The following is a 20,313-nucleotide window of genomic DNA, read 5'->3' as shown; positions in this document are numbered from 1 at the left end:
CTATAACCATAGTTCAGCTCAAACGGACTGAACCCAGTAGATGAATGTTTCCTATCATTGTAGGCAAACTCCAACAATGGCAACCACTTGTCCCATGTATGTTGCCTCAATGACACATATGCCCTCAGCATATCTTCTAAAGTTTGGTTGACTCTCTCCGTCTGACCATCCGTCTCAGGATGATCCCCACTACTCATTCCTAACTCAGTCCTCAGTGTCTCGAATACCGCTGTCCAGAAATGACCGGTAAATCTGACATCTCGGTCTGACACTATGGATCTAGGTAATCCATGCAGACGAAATATATGTCTAATGAACAAATCTGCCACTTGCGGGGCACTAACAGACTCTCTAGTCGGAATGAAGTGAGCCATCTTGGTTAGACGATCAACCACCACAAGGATAGAATTATATCCTCCTTGTGTTGCAGGTAGCCCTACAATAAAATCCATGGAAATACTCTCCCACTTACTTAGTGGTATTTCCAAGGGCTGTAAAAGTCCGGGTGGCTTCACCCGCTCGGCCTTACTTACCTGACACGAGAAACATCGTGTCACATATTCATGAATATGCTTTTTCATCTTTGGCCAAAAGAAATCTCGCTTCACGAGATCATATGTCTTCTCGACACCTGGATGTCCCGCACACGGGTTATCATGGCATTGTCGAATGACTCTCTGCCTGAGATCATTCTGACCAGGTACTACAACCTTGCCATTTCTAACTAGCATACCATCCCTTATGGTATATCTTGCATACGTTTGGCCTTTTCTGGATGCCAGGTCATCCCTTTCATTTTCCCCGGGTTTTAACACATGAGCTTTAGGCCATAAGCTCTGGACAAACTCATCCACCTTTTGAGTTTCTCTGATCTCGGTCATTAGAGCACTCTCTAATACCGTGAAACTCAGGTTGTGCATAATGCGAGACAACGCATCAGCCACCTTATTGTCTTTTCCTCTTCGGTACCGAATCGTTAGATTAAACTCCTGCATGAGCTCTGCCCACCTAGCTTGGCGGCCCCTCAAGTCAGGCTGTTTACAAAAATGTTTCAGAGTATCATGATCTACATCCACATAAAACTCTGAACCATACAGATAATGCCTCCATGTTTTCAAAGCATGGATAACAGCATACAACTCCAATTCATGAGTTGGCCAATTCCTTTGAGAGGGAGAAAGCTTCTTGCTTTCAAAGGCTACGGGCCTTCCCTCTTGAAGAAGGACTGCTCCTACCGCAATGCCACTTGCATCGGTTTCTAGGAACAACGGTTTCTGGGGATCAACTATTTTTAACACCGGTCCTGAGACCAGAGCTTGTTTTATGGTGTTAAAACTTTCCTGTTGATTCTGTCCCCAAACAAAAGGTACTTTATCTGAGGTCAGATCAGTCAATGGCGATACTATTCCGGAATATCCTTTGATATGCCTTCTATAAAACTGGACAAATCCCAAGAATGATCGCAACGCGGTTAGACTCTGAGGGATCGGCCAAGTTAGTATCGCAGCCACTTTCTTCGGATCCATTTCTACCCCCTGTGGAGTAATTATGAACCCTAAATACTCAAGCCTAACCATACACAGTATAGTTTTCTTTTTATTCACATAAAGACTGGCTTTCCTCAAAGTACTGAACACTATCCTTAAGTGTTCCTTAAGTGTTCACGATGTTCAGTAACACTCTTACTGAATATCAGGATATCGTCAATAAAATGTACTACGAACTTTCCGATATACGGACGTAGTAAATCGTTCATAAGCATGACGAAAGTCGCTGGAGCATTGGTAAGTCCGAAGGGCATTACCAAAAACTCATAATGACCAAACCTGCTCCTAAAAGCGGTTTTATGCACATCCTCGGCTCTAATCCGGATCTGATGGTAGCCGCACTTAAGATCTCTCTTGCTGAAAATCACGGCTCCATGTAATGCATCTAGCAAATCATCAATCCGAGCCATCGGATACCTGTGCTTAACAGTGATATTATTCAATGCTCTGTAATCTATACAGAGGCGAAACGTATCATCCTTTTTCCTCTTTAATATCACTGGTGAAGCAAAAGGTGAGAAACTTGGTTGAATCTGCCCCAACTTGAGGTATTCTTCCAGTTGCCTACGCACCTCCGCCTCTTCAGCAAAACTCATTCTATAAGGAGGTCTATTTACAGGTTCTGCCCCCGGGATCAGTTCAATCTTATGTTGAACTTTCCGCTCTGGAGGTAACCCATAAGGTAGTTCATCCCTAAAACATTCAAAGAACTCCTCTGTTATAAGATTAGCCAGCTTGGCCATCTCACCACTTTGCGTAGCATCAGTGCTAGCCGAAGACTCGTCCATCGGCTCTACCGATGCTGTGCAAAGGAATAAAAACTCTACTTGAGCCTTTCTGATTTCCATTACGGAAACCAACGGTCCCTGAGGTATATCTTTTTCACCTCGCAAGACATAAAGCACATCATTCATCTTGAATTGGTATACGTGCTTTTTCCAATCAATGGCTGGATTCTTCTTAGAATGCCACGCCATACCCAGGGCTATATCCGCATGAGCAAGCTTGGTCATTTCAAAATCAAGCTTCTCAGCATAGTCCTGAATACGAAGCTCCAATTGGGTAACCCTTTGGTCCCATACTTCAGTTGAACTTCCATCTGCCATCTTGACTGTATACGCATAGTCAGATGGGCTTGTTTTTAATTTCAGCCTCTTCACGAGCTTGGAGTTAATCACATTGTGAGTTGACGCCGAGTCAAACAACACAATGACATCATGACTGGCCACTTGCCCTTTCATTTTAATTAACTCCGTATCATTAAAGGCTGTATACCCCGTTGCTGCGGGCTTAGATAGGATGTTATCATGTACTCGTCACTAACTTAGCAACAGACACACAGAACAAACAAGGTACTAACCTCCGAGAAGATCCCGCTAGCTGAATCTGCATCTCTTCCGCTCTGGGACTTCCCTGCATCTCCACGTCGCACTCTGAGATCACCATCTCAGCCATCCGACGGTCTTTATTACGTGGACAATCTCTCCACTGATGAGGTTGAAGGCAACCAAAGCACAAGCCTTCTCTCCTCGCTTTTTCCCGCTGTTCTGGGTTCAAGGGAGATTTAGACCAAGCCCGGGCTGCCATTGGGGTTACTTTCCTCTTCACTCCAATGGTGGTACTTGGTTTAGGAGTTTCAGCCGGTCTCGCCTGCTTGGCTTGACCACTCGGCTGCGAACCACTCCCTCTACTAGCCCACTTCTTCTTAAACCCAGATTTCTTCGGATACCCGTACTGGGTTCCGACCTGTGCAAACCCACTTGGCTTGCTGCCCTTGGCATCCTCGTAGTTCAAGGCTATAGCTATTGCATCATCTAGCGTGTTCGCGTACTTAGCCCGAACTTCCATTTTTATTCGATCATTCAATCCAAATATGAAATCTTTCACTTGGATTGATTGAGGCAGGGGTTCATCAACCTTCATTACACTCTCTCGAAACTTATCAGTGTATTCTGCCACTGATAAATTTCTCTGACGAAGGTTCCTATATTGATCCCAAGCTCGGGATGCTTCGTCAGGAGGTAAGAAGTGTTTCTTGAACTCTCTTTTAAACCCCTCCCAGGTAGTGGATGCTATGCCATCCTTTTGTTGTTTAATCCACCACCGATCCGCTGCCTCACTGAACATGTGGGTGGCCTCACGGATCTTTTTGATGTCATTTCTGATTTCACAAATGGCAAACGCTTCGTCCCATTTGTGTAACCAGGTCTCAATGACATCGGAGCTACAGTCGTTCATCCGACCAGAATACTTTTCCGGTCTGTAATTCGCAATATTTGGCACTTTAGCCTTCCTAGGCTCGACCGTATGGACACTAGACTCCAGTTCCATTGTAGCCTTTCCCTTCTCTTCTCGAGAAGGTCTGGCATACATACTCTGTAACGCTCTCCTAAGTTCAGATTGCCCTGCGTTGGCTTGTAATTGCTGCGCTAACAACTGTTGCAAGGCATCCTCCAGCAATGCAATCCTGCCAGATAAAGTGTGAGCTACTGGGCGCGATCCCTGCTGGGTCGGCCGGACTCCTGATTCACCAGGGTCCCTCCTGGAAGCCCCTTCTTCTGCTTCCATTTAGTTCAATAGGTGTTTTTTAAAAATAAAAAAAATAAAATAAATAAAAACACCTCTAGAACACTGTAATCACAAGCTGACACAATTCAGTGTACTGACACTTTGACACAATTCCCTATACTAGGGAATACCTGCAATCTGACATGCACACTAACTACGCATTCGACACAGGCATATATCCAAATCCCGCTTTTCCCTATACTAGGGAAATTCCTGCAAATTAACTCAGACTGAAGTATACATGCATCTGCACAGGCATAATCTGTCCCTATAGCATCGTAGATTGTAACTCTTATGCAAGCGGAGCATCAACAAACTAAATCAAGAGAAGAAAACACAGAATTGACAGAAGTGACAGAGAGCCCCCTGGTTTATGAACTCATCGAAATCTATCTAAGGGAACGAATCGAAAACTGGCACGGGTCGAGGTAACGAGGTATCCCGAAGCCTGGGGGCCCTATGCCTTCGTGCTCCAACCAACCACACCAATCCGTCAACCGCTCCCGATCACCGCCTACGTACTCGCTGCGCCAAATCTGGACTACGGGCCTACTGCTCGTCAACTGGCGCTCCTGTTCGCCGCTCACGAGCTGCTGTTGCTCGTTCCAGCACCTCCCCTTGAACTTTCCGTTGATCTACGATCGATCACGGACTGCAATCGTCAAGGCCTTACAAGACCCTTCCTTTCCAACGCTCTACGAGACACTTGCATATACAAGTGCCAATCGTTCGTCGTCAGCACGCTGTGATCAACGCGTCGCCTCACCAACAGTCCGGAATCTCCACGTGAGCGTCAATCATCACGGACATCGTCAGCAGCGTTGGATCTCCCTCGACGCTAGTCTGTAATTGTGCGGCCTTTTCACTTGCCAAGCCTGTTCAAGGCCCTACGCTCCTCTATCCATCACGCGAAGGCCACCGTCGGGTGATTCGCCACCAACGCTCCACGCCTTTCCCCTTCGTAGCCTCGGCTCTGATACCAATTGTCAGCCACCACGCTCCTTGTCTCTCTTCACGGATCACGGGAGTAGCACCATTTATTTCCTCCCAGCCATATTTCACTAAGGCTCACGAGCCAGACAGAGATCTACGTTGAAATCACACGAATCATTTTCTTCTCTTCTCTCTCTAGCCTTAGCAAACCCCAAATCCCTAGATAGATCTAGATGCCACATGTCATCTTTATAGGGCCTTCCTAATGCAACATTTCACCCCTCTCTTGGGATGCATTTAATTCCTTGCCCCTAGGCACAATCTTAGCACTAGGCCCTTGGCCTTAGATCTATCTAGTCTGGTGCTATCAGCCCTCACCTAGGACCTTGACATTAAATCCCTCCCGATCATTTACATGAAGCGCAAACGCATATATTACAGAGATAGATCCTTTAAGGGAAATGTCGACTGATTCTTCCGAGGTCATGCTACCTCGACTAGAGCGTAACAATGGTAGAGGTAACCAAGATTCAAAGGCATCAAACATGTCAATACCTGGCTTTGCTTTGCAGTCCACAAGAGGAGAAGCTGAATGTTCAGCAAAGATCACATCTCTACTGACAATAATCTTCCCAGTATTTGGTTGATATAACCGATACCCTCTGCTCTTCTGGCTGTAACCAATGAATATGCATTTGATTGCCTTGTCATCAAGCTTATGTCTGAGCTGAGATGGTACATGAACATATGCAAGAGATCCAAAAACTTTCATGTGTGAAAGTGAAGGCTTCCTGCCTTTCCATGCTTCATAAGGTGTAATAGTCTTTAATGCCCGTGTAGGTGATCTATTCAGCACATAGTTGGCACACGTTACTGCATCAAGCCAAAATTTATTGGGCAAAGACTTGGCCTTAAGCATGCATCTGGCCATCTCCATTGTGGACCTGTTTTTCCTTTCAGAAACAGGATTCTGCTGAGGAGTGTAAGGAGTAGTGCATGAGTGAATAATACCCCGTGAGGATAGAAATGCATCAAACTTCTTTGACATATACTCACCCCCCCTATCTGTGTTGAGGGTGACAAGCTTGCATCCTGATTCATTCTCAACCATATTCAGCCATCTCTGAAAGCATAAGAAAACTTCAGATTTGGCCTTTAAAGGATATACCCAGCAATACCTTGTGAAAATCAATGAGAGTCATGAAATACTTGTATCCTCCAATGGCATTTGTCCTCATTGGGCCACATACATTTTTGTGTACTAGCTGCAATTTCCTTTGTGAGAGTTTTAGACAATTCTTTTGAAAAGGAAATCGATGCATCTTACCCAAAAGACAACCTTCACACACATGTTTAGTAACTGTGTGAGTCTGAGGTACATCATTTGCCATGTGCTGTGAATGTAGCTTTGCAAGAGCTCTATAATTGAGATGGCCCATTCTCTCATGCCAAAGATGAGTTTCAGCAAGCTGTGAATCTGAAATGGCCAATGCTTCAATAGAAAGTGCAGCTGAATGATGATCAAGGTGATAAAGTCCTTTTTGCAAAGTGCCAGTGAGAACTTTGGCATTGTCATCACGAAGATCATATACTAGGCATCTGTAGCCATCAAAAATTACTTTGAAACCTGAGGTAGCAATTGCTGAAATTGAAATCAAGTTGACTTCAATGCCAGGCACAAAAAGAACATTTGTCAGAGTGACAGGATGGCTGGAAATGGATGTGAGCTGCACATCTCCAACTCCTTTTACAGCATATGAAGCATTATTGGCACATGTAACAGTCCCCCCTCGACGTGCATCAGTTAGAGAATGAAACAACTGTCTGCATAATGTGACATGCTTGGAAGCACCACTATCAAAGTACCAGGACTGAGCATCATTAGCAGTAAAGAGTGCATCAGCTTTGGAGGGATCAAATGAGCAATGGACAGCCCATGCCCAATCATCATGAAGAGCATGTGCATGTGAAGCATCTGCTGGCTCATGGGATTCAATGGCATGTGAGGCATTAACTGTCAATTGTGCTTTCTTTTTCTCCAAAGCAATGTGCTTCCTGCATTCTGAAATGTCATGTCCAGGCTTGTGACAATAGTTGCATCTTTTCTTCTTTCCTTTATCTGCTGTATTTTTAGATGCATGGGAGGAATTGCAGCTGCTATGCGTAGAGGAATTGCAGCTGCTATGCACAGATTTTGGCTTGCCCATAGGCTTGGAAGCCTTGCCTCTTCCTGTTTGCTGTGAAGCAAATGCATGATAAGGAATAATGGCTTGTCTGTTAGCTCTACTTTGCTCTTCCTGCAAAAGCAAAGTAACTAGCTGATCAAAAGAATAGTGGTCTGGATTACCCATGGCCACTAATCGAAGGGTTGTAGCAAACCCTTGATATGTGTTGTTAGTCCATTCAATGTAGTACTGACAACCTGTGAATTTGGCACCACCTCATCAATGTTGGCAAGCTGTTCCATGAGGTCCTTGACCTTTGTCAAATATGCATCCATTGACTCACCTTCATTCATATTCACTTCCTGTAATTGCCTTCTCAAATATGCAACATGAGCTTCATTGCGAATCTGATATAGAGAAGCCAATTTATCCCAAGCATCCTTTGCTGTCCTGCAGGACCGGATGTGTGGAATAATGATTCTCTTGCATGATAAAGCAATGCATGAATGTGCATTTGCATCTCTTGCATCCCATCTTGACTGTTCTTGAGTTGAAAGAGTAGTAGCAGGAGTGCTAGAGGAAGAGGCATCAGGAGGAGTACCACCTGTAGAAGGTGCAGCAGTAGAACCAACCACTGTCGCATTGGCTGACCTCAGATCAGCCCCAGAAACAATATTCCACAAATGCTTTGCAACAAGAATATGTTTCATGAGATAAGACCACATCGGATAGTTGGTGCCATCCAACTTATCATCTTCACGAATAACTCCAAATAAATCTTGATTGTTCCCAGCCATAGTAATTGTGATAACCTGTAAAAGACCTGAAAACCCAAAAGCCTTAAGGCTATCATTGCAAAAAAGGCTGGTTGTCCCAAAAATGACAGCAAATATCTGCAAATCTATGACCCAAATCAAAGGGCAAATGCAGATTTGACCCAAATGTGACTGTGACAGGCAATGTTCACTGCAAAAACAGAAAATTTGGCAAAAGCCCCAAATTTATTGAGGGCAAATAGGCCAAAAAGAGGGCAAATTCAGAAAAGCCCCCAATTTTGCTGAAATTTTGCAAATGTGACCCAATCTATGCAAATCTGACTCAATGTCCTACAAATGTAACTGAAAGTCCTGCAATTTGACCCAATGTACTGCAATCTGATGCAAAAACAGCAAATTTGGCAAAAGCCCCAAATTTATTTAGGGCAAATAGGCCAAAAAGAGGGCAAATGTGTGAAAGCCCCAAATTTTCCAATGTCCTGCAAAAGCCCCAAATTTGTAGATGACTGCAGTGAGACCAAGGACCTTGTACAGCGAAGGTACGAAATGGCGTACGGTACAATACGACGTACGGATGGAGTACATCGCAACGTACGGTCGTAGGTATGCTCACGTACGGTACAGTACGACGGCGGATGTATTGCGCAGAGTACGAGTATGATGTAGGTCTTCTCACGTATGGTACAGTACGACGGCGCACTGCAAGTACGGCGTACGGTGAACTGCTCACCGTACGTACGGCGAACTACCACTGAAGTTAAGTGATGACACAGAGTACAAAAGGTACTGCGCAGTGTACGATTGCAGAGTACGGCGCAGAGTACGGATGTACGGCGATGACGCAGAAGGTACGGGTGATGCTGGTCTGCTCACGTATGGACTGTGGCAGTACGGTACAGCACTGAAGGTACTAGTGATCGGGGGTTGAGGAGAGCTTGAGAGCTGGAAGCAAAACCTGCTCTGATACCACTGTAGGTACGAAACGAAGAGAGAAAGAGAGAGTGCAGGTACAGGACGAAGTCGATGTAGAAGTCACGTCACAATATTTAGATAAGGTTCCTAAACACAAGTTCAAAGTACTTGTATCTAGGCCTAGGACTAAGTGTCCTAGGTGTCACATAGGACTAAGTGTCCTATGTGGCATAGAAGGCACTAACACTATAAGTGCCTACACTTATGCCTACAAGGCACATACCATGGCCTATAGGGCATCACCAGAACCACCAAAAGATGGCCTACATGGATGCGCTAATGGATTGGCTTGTGGGCTGGAATTAATGTGAGACGATAAGTTCATTTTGTGTCTCTAACTTGCTGATATGTTCTGATCACTTATCAAGGCTCAAAAGAGGGTGTGAAAGTGTTGTAATTTATGGGTGCATTTAACAGCAGCCCAAGATGCTGTTAAAACCTCGATGGCTTGCTTTTTAGTTTTGTAGACATTGAGGTAGGTGTTTGGATTCAAAGTTAGCTTGCAACAAATCACCCTCATGAATGATGAAGCATGAGGATTTGACTTATTATTGTGTCTAGTTTGGGATCCCTTGGAGAGTGCCTCTTATTTGATCTCTAAGTAATATTGTACTTCTTTCATAAAGAATTGCAGGGAGAGGTGCAAAGGCTCTCTGGAAGAGAGCAAAAAGGGTTTCAAAGAAGAAAAAAATGGCATCAACAAGAGGAAAGGAAAGATAGAGAGAAAGAGAGGGTAAAAAGCTGAGGGCAAATAGTTGACAAGGAAAGAGAGAGCTATAATTCGGTTTTGGTGTTGGGAATAGAGAAGAAACTAGTAAGATTTAAAATGTGTCATTTTTTTTGGTGTTGCAAGTAAATTTTGTAGGTTATTGGATATGTTGCAATCAAGAGAGGATGGCTTGCTTTTTAATTTTGTAGACATTGAAGTAGGTGTCTACTATAAAGTATCATGTTGGATTCAAAGTTAGCTTGCAACAAATCACCCTCATGAATGATGAAGCATGAGGATTTGACCTATTATCGTGTCTGGTCTGGGATCCCTTGGAGAGTGCCTCTTATTTGATCTCTAAGTAATATTATACTTCTTTCATAAAGAAGGGCAGGGAGAGGTGCAAAGGCGCTCTGGAAGAGAGCAAAAAGGGCTTCAAAGAAGAGAAAATGGGGAAAGGAAATACACAGAGAAAGAGAGAGAATGAGGGCAAATAATTGACGAGGAAAGAGATAGCTAGAATTCGGTTTTGGTGTTGGGAATAGAGAAGAAACTAGTAAGATTTAAAAAGTGTCTTTTTTTTTGGTGTTGCAAGTAAATTTTGTAGGTTATTGGATACGTTGCTAGAGGAAGTGGGATAAAGGATGGATTTAGATATTGTCATTTTTTTGGTGTTGCAAGTAAAATTTGTAGGTTTGTTGGATGCATTGCAACCAAGAGAGGAAGAGGGATAAAGGATGGATTAACAAAGGACTTGAAAGGAATGTAGTCATAGGAGAGGGAAAAAAGAGGGGAGGCCCTCAATACAAAGGGATTAAAGGGCAAGGTTCAACAAGAAACCGGGAGAGTGCGCATAGCATGGGGAAAGAGGAGGCAAAATGAAGATTTTAAAACTTTTTTCATTATGTGCTTTGAAATTTGAACTTATTTCATTATGTGCTTAGAAAGGTAAATGCCTTAGCTATTGAGGAGTTATTGTGCTTATCATATGTGATTACATGGAGGTTGACAGTTAAGATGGCTGGTGGTATTTTGACTTCATCATTGATTTTGGGGCAACTGCTTGTGGATGTTTGTGAGACAGTGCCCTGAATAAAGAGATTGGACAAGCAAGGGAATCTTTGCCAAAGAAAGTGTTTTTGAGGAAATGCAAGGTATAATCTTACACGTTTTGTCCATATTTTGATCAGCATGAACATGAAAGCATAAGAACGGCATTTGAATGTTTAATTAATATCTAATTTCATTCATTTGGACCATCTCATCAAGCAAGTTTCTGATCATACGTTGTGCACTGAATTGTTGGACATAAAAAATATGGCTGCTTTCATGCCTTTATAAGATGGTCACACATAGTCTACATGATGACGCATATATGTAATTGCATAATTGACCGCATAGATCTCAAGATGATTAGTGAAAATGCTGCTAAATTTTTGTCACTTCCTATAATGCAGATTCATTTTTCGTCGTCTTTTTTATTGCATTTGGAAACAAACTTATTTAAAGGAATTGTCCTTCAGGTATGGGAAGAAAGAATAAGTTTGAATGATGATGTAAAGCTTGTGAATTAAACAAGAGAATGTGGATTGTCGTGGACAAAATCTTGTAGTTTATTGGGAGTGAGAATTATATAGGGGCGGTGAGAATATAGCAAGAGAGAGGTGCAAAGGACGGAGGCAGGGAGGCAGAGGAGGGAGGGGAGAGACTGGTAGATAGGTTAATTTACATTTACTGAAGCCAAAGAGGCCCCATGAGACTAAACTAGAGTTAGGCGATCTAGAGGTGTCTAGCACAGCCCTAAGAATCTAATGTCGAAACTGAAGTAGACATAGGAAGGATTCCTATCATTTGTCATCCACAAGTAATCTGACCTGTGTGTGGGCTTGATTGTGCTCCCACTTGGAGTCTTGGTGCCTTTGGAACATGTCAAAGATCTGCTGCTGTCGTCCCCTACTCCTCTCTATGGGATGCACTTTCGGGTGTTATGAGGAAGCCTGATGCTGCAATATGGCAATAAGGGTGCACTCAATGGGGCGGGAACTCGCTGGACTTATGTCTAGTCTCCTACTGGTCTGTTTGTTGGGATATGAGGGTCATTTCTCGACTTGTGAGGCCCGAAATGAGGAGGACATTGGGCCAGGACGTCTGTAACATGTGCGGACTAGAAAGGGATGCAACATGGGCATGTGTAGGAGGTGCCATGTGGGAAGATTTGAGAGTCTATGAGGTGCCACAAGAGCAGCAGGCAGCATGTGTAAGCTGTCATGTGGGCAGCCGATCTGAATAGATCTGGCTGCTACGTGAACAGCATTATAAGCCTAGCCATGTGGGTTGGCAAGCCTAGCAATAGGGGTTCATGTGCATTAGGGCCTTATGTCCGCTGACTAGCAACTATATAGGGTTTGGAATGGTCTAGTATATAGGCCGAACAGAGGTTGGCCAGACAGCTCTAGGTCGGGCCATAAGGAAGGCCTAGTATGGTCATTTCCTGCATTTTGACCAGGGCAGGGTTAGTGGAGCTAGCAAGTGGGTACCGACGGGAGCATCAGCCCCGAGTTACACATGGATGCTAATTTGGAGGGTACTTCAGGGAGGTACCTGGCTTGCTATAATGGCAGGCAATGGGAGGAAGAACCAGGTTGTGCACTCTCTCTTTGTGCTATTGAAGATTTCAGACACATGCTTTGGCCAAGTTCTTTGTTCAGGTGTAGGTGAAGACCTTCTGACCAGAAAAAGGGCGGAGCCTTCTTTATGTTGGCTGAGGAAGTTGGTGTCATGGACTCTAAGGAAATGATGGCATTGACAGGGGCACCTGATCTGGGTGGCTCTCCATGATGGTCCTATTGTAGGATGTTGGAGAAAGAAAGAAAGTCTATTAATGTAGAAAAGGGGGTAGGGGCAGATTAGAGGAAGAGGATAGAAGAGCGGAAGGGAGAGAGGATGAGGGGAAGAAGGAAGGAGAAGGGTAGGGGGGGAAGAGAGAGAGAGAGAGAGTATAGGCTGCAAGTAGGAGGAAGGAGGAAAGAAACAAAGAAAGAAAGAAAGATTATCAAAGTCTTCGGAAGACCGATGGGTCTATGAGACTGTGAAAAAGCTGGTACAAACGAGCTGTGGTGGTGGAGCTACTAAACGAGCATCCACACCAATGCAAAATGCAAAAAATGCAGAATGGTAGTACTAAGTCCTAAGTACAACATAGTCATGTCGGTGGTTGACTATATATCAATCTCATCATCATCAGGACATCAGGGTGGATGAGGCAATGGGGGCTTGAAATCGGCGATAGAGTGTTGTCGGCCACTCATAGGTGCAGCCCTCGCATGTCTCCTGGTCATAGCTCTGCATCTAATCAGGGCTACTGTGACCCTTGTCGGTCGGGCTCTGACTCTAAACAGGGAGGGGATGTCCCCAAGTGTGATTTGTGTGTCAACCCTCTGTTTGAGCTGTCGGGTCACTAGCTCCGGGTCACGGTCATGTCAAGGCCTCATCTCGTGGGGGTCCATGTGATCTAGCTGAAAAAACTCCGTGTTAGAGCTATGAGAGGGTCAACCAAGGAAAAACTCTGCTCCTGTCTCCGTGCTCGAAGTATCCTCTCACGGTGTCTAAGTACCTCATGAATGAAACTTGCCAAACATTGATGGTCTAGGTAGGAGAGGAATCGGGCCAAAATCCCATAGCTATGTCTGAAGAGGTAGTAGAAACACCCTCGGATCTCATAGTAAACAAGACACTTGAAGATGTAGTGCTCATCTGTCTCAACCTCCTATATGTCACATAATGTGCATATGCGTCTCTCCCTAGGTAGTCGCTTTGCTTTGCCGCTCTCGATACGAAGTCTATGTGAAGAGAACCGGAACTACCCAATAGAGATTCTCAGTGAGTGGGGAAAGTAGATCTGTGTGTATCCTGGGGGGTCAATGAAACCCTCAGCTGTGATATGTAAGAAGTGATCTTTGTAGAAGCTAAGCTTCACTGGGAGTTCACTCGGTCCCAACCAGGTCCGAAATTATGTAGCTATAAGAGATCCTCGTGGATAACCTGGTTGACCTTGTGTGATAGGAGGGGAGAAAACGGAGCATCCATGTTGTGCTGGAAGGGAGGTAGTCTATCTATGTGGAGCCCCAATCACTCAAACCATCTCTCTGTGCGTGCATACCAGCACCTCTACTGCAAGTGCCATAGAAGAGGATAGTGCTAGCCATGGTAGCCTGCTACGCTCAGAGGTGTAATCCCCATACTCCCTGACTCGGTACAGATACGTGATGACCTGAAATGTAGCATCTAGCTGTAATGGGGGTGACCCAAACTCAACCTGAATGATTTGGTGAGGACAGATGGCTTACCACGAATCATCCGTGATAACATGAGAACCTATAGCCGCTCTACACAGGCCCACTCTGTATCCAACAAGTTTGGCCCCCAACATGGGCTGCTGTACATCCCCGCTGGACGGACCAGGGAGTCAAAAAGCAACCCCTTGGTCCGTGGATCCTGAAAGTGCGAGTGGAAGCACTGCCTCTCTAGTCTGGCCAATGAAGCATATCCTCCGCTCAAGCGTGCCTGCATCGCGGGTCTCAGAGTAAAGATGGGTCCGGAAAAGACAACCCCAAGATAAATGCATGATGAAACTATCTCAACAGGTGACCCATCAAATGTGAATTGCTCCTGGCGCATGACGGATGGAGATGTATTGAAGATCATAACCTTGGTTTGGTTGCCCAGGTTGACCATCAAATCATAAGACTCATAGAAGGACTGTAGTGCATCAAGGTGTCTCTGGAGCCTTTTTGCTGAAAAAGACAAGAGAGCCACGTCATCTGCATAAAGAAATATCCGGATCAGCGTGCCCGCAAGAGAGCAACCTACTCCCCCCTGTGTGTGCATCACTGCCTTAAGCTCGTCAATGTAGAGGCCAAACAAGGTAGGTGATAATGGACACCCTTGTTTGACCCTGATAGTGCTCATGATCTCGTCTGTCCACCCAGATCATACCCGGACTCTGCCTAAAACTCTCTCGTAAAGTGCCATGACAGCCCAAATGATCTCCTGGTCATAACCCAAATCCTGTAGGTGCCGTATGAGGCGGGCTCTCGGAACTGTGTCAAATGCCTTGTGGAAATCCACAAGGCAACAATAAATCCTCAGCTTTTGTGCCCTTGCCTCCTCGATGATACATCTGAGCGTGAGAATGTGGTCCATGGTTCCATGATCACGCCGGAATCCGGCTTGTCCTGCTGCTCTAAGTCCTCGACACTCTGCAAATCTGCTGACCTTGGAATCAAGTATTGATGCATAAATCTTGGACATGACATGTCCAATCATAATGGTCCAGTAGTTCTCTGGGCTCATGGGATCCCCTGCCTTGTGGATGGGTGAGATAGTGTTAATGGTCTAGGTGCGTGGAAATCCCAAACAAACAGCTTCATTAAAGAGCTTTGCTAAGATCCAGGCTAGGAGGTTAATCCCATACTCAGTGCATCGTCCCTCATGATCCTTCGCTCGGCCATTATGAAGTTTCATTACGGCATCCTTTACCCCCCCCTAGTGAAGAGGGTGCAGCATGTGGGGCGTGGCATATGTGAGAGGTTAGGGACTAGCTGATTTGGGATGTCATAGAGTGTGCGTGCATAATCATACCAGATCTGAGGGTCAGTGAGTGGCGAGGGGGACCGTCCCTCTAGAAATCTCCGCCAAAAGTCCTTAGAGTTGTTACTAAATAAAATGTTAAGTAACTCCTCCTTGTTTCGGCGAACGAAGTCTAGTTTCTTTTTGCGTACCAGTCGATGATACTTGCATAATGTCTCTGGTTCGCTCGGAAGTTTGTTTTTGGTTTCGAATCTGAGCTAATGGCGTAAAGCCTTACACTCATAATCATACCAACTATTATAGGGAACGGTCCTAGGGGGTGGTGGGCTGGTGGAGTGGGTGGTGTGAGGATAAGCGTGAAGGGCAGCCTCGTGTAGTGAGCGGGTGACCAGGGCAGCACGATCCTCTAATAGGGGTATGAAGTCAATATAAGCGAGAAGTATGTACGGACGACGGCCAGAGTAAGTATGTCAAAGCGTATATCATGATAGGTGGAGTAAGAACTCAGTGGGGTGGAAGGTGGTGTGCGACGGGGAGTGGAAATGCTAAAGAAAAGATAGGTATGATTAGCCCCTGGAGGGAGAGGTGCTACGGTAAAATTATTGATGCGAGACGTGAAGGCAGGGGATCCCATGATGTAATCAACAAGGCTGGAGCCTCCCCCATGTGGAAAGCACGTGAAACCACCTGATGCGGGCCATCTGTCAAGACTATTATAAATAATGAGATTATGCATCTTGCCGAGGTCTAATAGGGCCTGCCCATAAGATGTGATCGGACCTTGTCTGCCAGCCGAAACCTGTAGCATCCTACATCCTCAAGGTCAATGTTTGGCAGTAGAGTGGAATCATTCCTGAAGTCGAGGAGTGGTACCTGACGGACGCTTGTCCTCACGTTGAAGTCCCCAACTAGGAGGACTTCTCCGCGGTTGGAAAAGTCAACAATGGACTGATAAAGAGCAGCAAATGGAGATGTCTCATCCTCACCTCGAATATCTCTAGCAAAGTGGAAGGTCTCAGGGACGAAGTAGCAAACTGCAACAAATAGATCCCGGCTGTCCATGTGCCGAATCCGGATCCAAAGAAACCTGGAATGTGCATCTCTTTGCTATGCTGAAATGGTTCCCAAAAGTGTGGATTTGTAAAGGATTGCTACTCCACATGACCCTCAAACTCCCCCTGTATCCCTCGTCTCATCTCTATAGGCAGACTCCCATGTATAGCACTGACTAATGGTAGTGGGCGCTCTAGACTCTGATGTGTCTTTGTGTAAAAGACTATGTTGTGACCTGTATAGGATTCCGAGAAGTTCCCTGGTTCTGACCATAAGGTACCATTACAGTTCCCAATGGTGTAGGATAGGGTCTCGGATATCTGAGTCTCATAGGCCCCGCTTCCCTATGTAGGGGAGGGGACTGGTGCCCTATGAGGGCCTGTAAGAAGTCGTCCCTCTCGTACCATTGCCCACTTGCCCTCCTTCCGGGCCTGATCCCGTTGCTGCAACAAAGAGCATCTCTCCTCAACCTGTAGAGGGGTGAGGTCCTCACCCATGGAGATCGCTGGCTCTAAGGATTGACCTGCGTCGTAGAGCTGAAAGTTGTGCATGAGTGTCATGGAACCGTATGATCAGGGATTGCTCTCGGTTGGGGTCTCTCCCCACCCGCCATGCCCTCTCAATCCTGTGCTCAGCCACACCCAGAGTAGCAGCCATGAAAGCAGTCGCATTTGCCATCGGTGTAGCCTCAATGCGTGGGATCCCATGTACTCTGATGTTGAGAGCCTTGCTGGCTCTTTGCTATTGCTCCATGAGGATAGCCAAAATGGTTACCCTTGCGGGTTCCCGTTCGGCAACGTCAACCCATTTGGATGTCTCCTCAATAACAGATTGCATGCTCGCAATCTGTGCCTCGACAACCGGGGTACTCCCTAGGACTGTGTGTATGGTTGTGACCTCCTGTCGGAGCTCCTAGATATCCTGTCTGAGTCCCTGAATGAGACTAGCTTGCTCCTGGATGGCGCGAGCCTGCTCCTGTATGATGCGGCTCTACTCCTGGTTGAAGCGGACTTGCTCCTGTGTGAATTTTTATGGATTTGTATGTGTGAGAGCATATTTTTATACTATGGTCTACACCCACTGTTGGGCGCTGATGATGTCAGTGGGGATGTCATAATAGCTAGTCCCTGCTATGCATGATGGAGTTTATGGTTTTCAACCTTGTGAGTGACTATCATGAGATTGAAATTGCACTATGTTGTGTTCTTAGAGGATGAGTTTGGGAATGTTCGTGGATTCATCTAGGTATATGCTTCTGCCGTATTAGCGGACATGCAAATTTCACCTTGTGAAGTTTTCGTCCAAGTTGCGGCCTGCTGGTATTGTGATAATTCTTTCTATCTTAAATGGTGCGTTGCCCTATCAGCTAGATTTAGATTTAGATGCTCGTTGGGGAGAGACTAAAATGAAAATGTTTAGACTTCACAAGCAGTTGTAGCTTGAATGAAGAGATTTTGGACTACCTTTTGATTAGCCTTCTCCTTTAGTGCTAGCCTTCATCATGGCTGAGTCTGCCCTTCACCTCCGGAGTGCCGACAGAAACTCAGTACGAAGACTTTGTATAAATGGATGCTCAAGTATGTGTGGGTGTGTGGATTTGTATGTGAGAGCATATTTTTATACTATGGTCTACACCCACTGTTGGGCGCTGATGACGTCAGTGGGGATGTCATAGTAGCTAGTCCCTGCTATGCATGATGGAGTTTATGGTTTTCAACCTTGTGAGTGACTATCATGAGATTGAAACTGCACTATGTTGTGTTCTTAGAGGATGAGTTTGGGAATGTTCCTGGATTCATCTAGGTATATTTGCTCCTGTGCGAAGCGTGTCAGCTCCATCTCGCGCTCAGGAAACTGTGTACCTCCATGAGCAAGGTCTCCTAGGCCTCTGGTGTGTCAGCCCGCCTAACCCTTACTAACTTAACCAGCTTCTGGCCTTCATTACAACCATCCCTGCTCAATATAGTTTTGTCCTCAGAATTGCAAGTGATGGTTAAACTCCAAATCTCCTTGCTATAGAATAAACATGCTCCAACATGCAGGCCACCTGGGTCAAAAGGAAAAGTCCAATAGTTCTTTGCCATAGATGTGGTGGCACCTCTTGGGTCATGTAAGTGTTGATCCCACCTAGCATGCTCATCATCAAGAAGCTCCACAATCACACAGCCATTGCTTGTCTCCATAGAGTCTACTTTGCACACCTCTTTATGCCTTGCTGGCCACCTGGGTCAAAAGGAAAAGTCCAATAGTTCTTTGCCATAGATGTGGTGGCACCTCTTGGGTCATGTAAGTGTTGATCTCACCTAGCATGCTCATCATCAAGAAGCTCCACAATCACACAGCCATTGCTTGTCTCCATAGAGTCTACTTTGCACACCTCTTTATGCCTTGCTGTTCCTTTTTGCCTACATTGGGAGCATTCATTGCTTTTGCATATATCCACCGCATCTCTGGCACTGTTGTCTTGCCCAAATGCAACAAACTGAAAATTATATTCATTATGGATGCTATATTCAGGCTTAAACAGTTCCAGAAGTTCTTGTGCTTCCTCAACATTCCAGGGATCTTCAATCCCCAACATGTAAGGCTTTCAACCCCGGTCTTTACGCAATTTCCTTCTAACCATGAAACCCATGAGGTCTTTGAAAGCTGCGCATGTGTAGGGCTTCCAAGGTGAAATCCTCATCTTGAACCAAGTGTGGGCATGGTGCATGCCATCATAAAGAATCTCATCCATCGGACACGATTGGAAATCTCCTTCCAAAACTGAGAGCCATTCTTCATGCTTAATAGGATGCTTGGTTTCTCCTTTGAATCTGTGGTCGGTCAAAACATCTTTTAAGTGCCTAGCACACACTTGTCCAACCAAGCCCTTGCCATAATGTACGAAAGACAAATCATCCTTGGCCACGGATGGTAGGCCCACATAGGCATGGTGCTGATTTGACCAGGCAAGATCAATGTCCCACTCGGCCCACAAACTCATGTGCGTATTGGCTATGGCATCCTTCCACATAAATCTGCCCTGGCTGCATTCGAGGTGGTCTAGACTCTATGTATCCCTCTTATCTGATTGAGATCGAGGCCAGCTCCTCTCACAAGCATTGTGCTGAAATAGAGCTGAGAAATAAGTGCTGGAGGGACATTGTCATATGCACCCCTGCACTTGGGTGCAAAGTGACACACTGGCTACATCGACAAGTGCACAATAGTTCCCTAATAGGAGTTTTTGTCGTTTGCTGTGACCCCTTTGTGAGCCCTTGTTCAGGGACATTTAGGCACAAGCTGCGTAAGTCAGTCTCTCAGCCTTAGGTCAAGTCAGAAGATCAGTCCTTGTTCACTAGTACCCACTGGAGAACCGTAGGGCAATGTTTCCGTCTTAGGTTTAGGGATAGGTTTAGGTCCAGCCTAGGATAGGAGCCCTTTTGGGCCCCCTCAGGGCTGGAACAAGTGAAGAGAATGGCAGGGTAAGGGCTGCCTTTATAGGCTACCCTCCCATTTATGGGGCCTAGGGCTGGCATTTATGGAGCCTAGGGCTGCCATTTATGGGGCCAGCCCACCAGCCCCAAAAGCCCTATAAAAAGGGGGGCCTCCAAGCCCTCTTTCCTCATTCAGTTCTCCCAGCACTTCAGCCTCCTACAGCTCCTCCTTGGCCCCCTCTAAACAGCCTAACACTCACCCCGAGTGGCCCTCTGACCAGCCTCAGCCTTTGGCATCAGTTCAGCCCTCTGGGAAGGTGTTCACGCAGCGCATCAGACGGGGAGTCGGGTCAGCGAATGGAGTAAGGTTTGGGGTCTGTTTCAGCAGCTCTTTTCAGTTATCTTTTACAGTTTTACACGGCTCATTCTCAGCTCTTTATTTCAGTCATCTCTCAGCTCTCTTATAGGATTTGTCACTCCTCGCTTTCACTCGCTCACTCACGCAGTAACCTTGCATTCCGGTGGACAGCACAAGCCTCTTCCTTGCCTTGTAGAAGCATCCTACATTGTTAGTGTGGACAG

The 20,313-nt window shown here is 45.7% G+C and overlaps 1 protein-coding gene across 2 annotated transcripts in view; it reads left to right on the top strand.

Annotated features, from left to right (window-relative positions):
• LOC147885283 (Ribosomal protein L7Ae/L30e/S12e/Gadd45 family protein) overlaps nucleotides 1-20,313 on the top strand; it is a 54,758-nt gene that overhangs the window by 3,567 nt on the left and 30,878 nt on the right. For both annotated transcript variants that reach the window (XM_087396793.1, XM_087396792.1), the window contains exon 3: nucleotides 10,755-10,824. In XM_087396793.1, the coding sequence (XP_087252919.1) occupies nucleotides 10,755-10,824 (70 nt within the window). The remainder of the gene's footprint in view (nucleotides 1-10,754; nucleotides 10,825-20,313) is intronic.

The sequence above is a fragment of the Dipteris shenzhenensis genome, chromosome 25, assembly GCF_047967505.1.
Source record: "Dipteris shenzhenensis isolate YYH24624 ecotype China chromosome 25, Dip_SZ_1.0, whole genome shotgun sequence".
Lineage (NCBI taxonomy): Eukaryota > Viridiplantae > Streptophyta > Polypodiopsida > Gleicheniales > Dipteridaceae > Dipteris > Dipteris shenzhenensis.
Note: the sequence above shows the minus strand (reverse complement) of the source record. Positions and strands in the feature narration are given on the sequence as shown.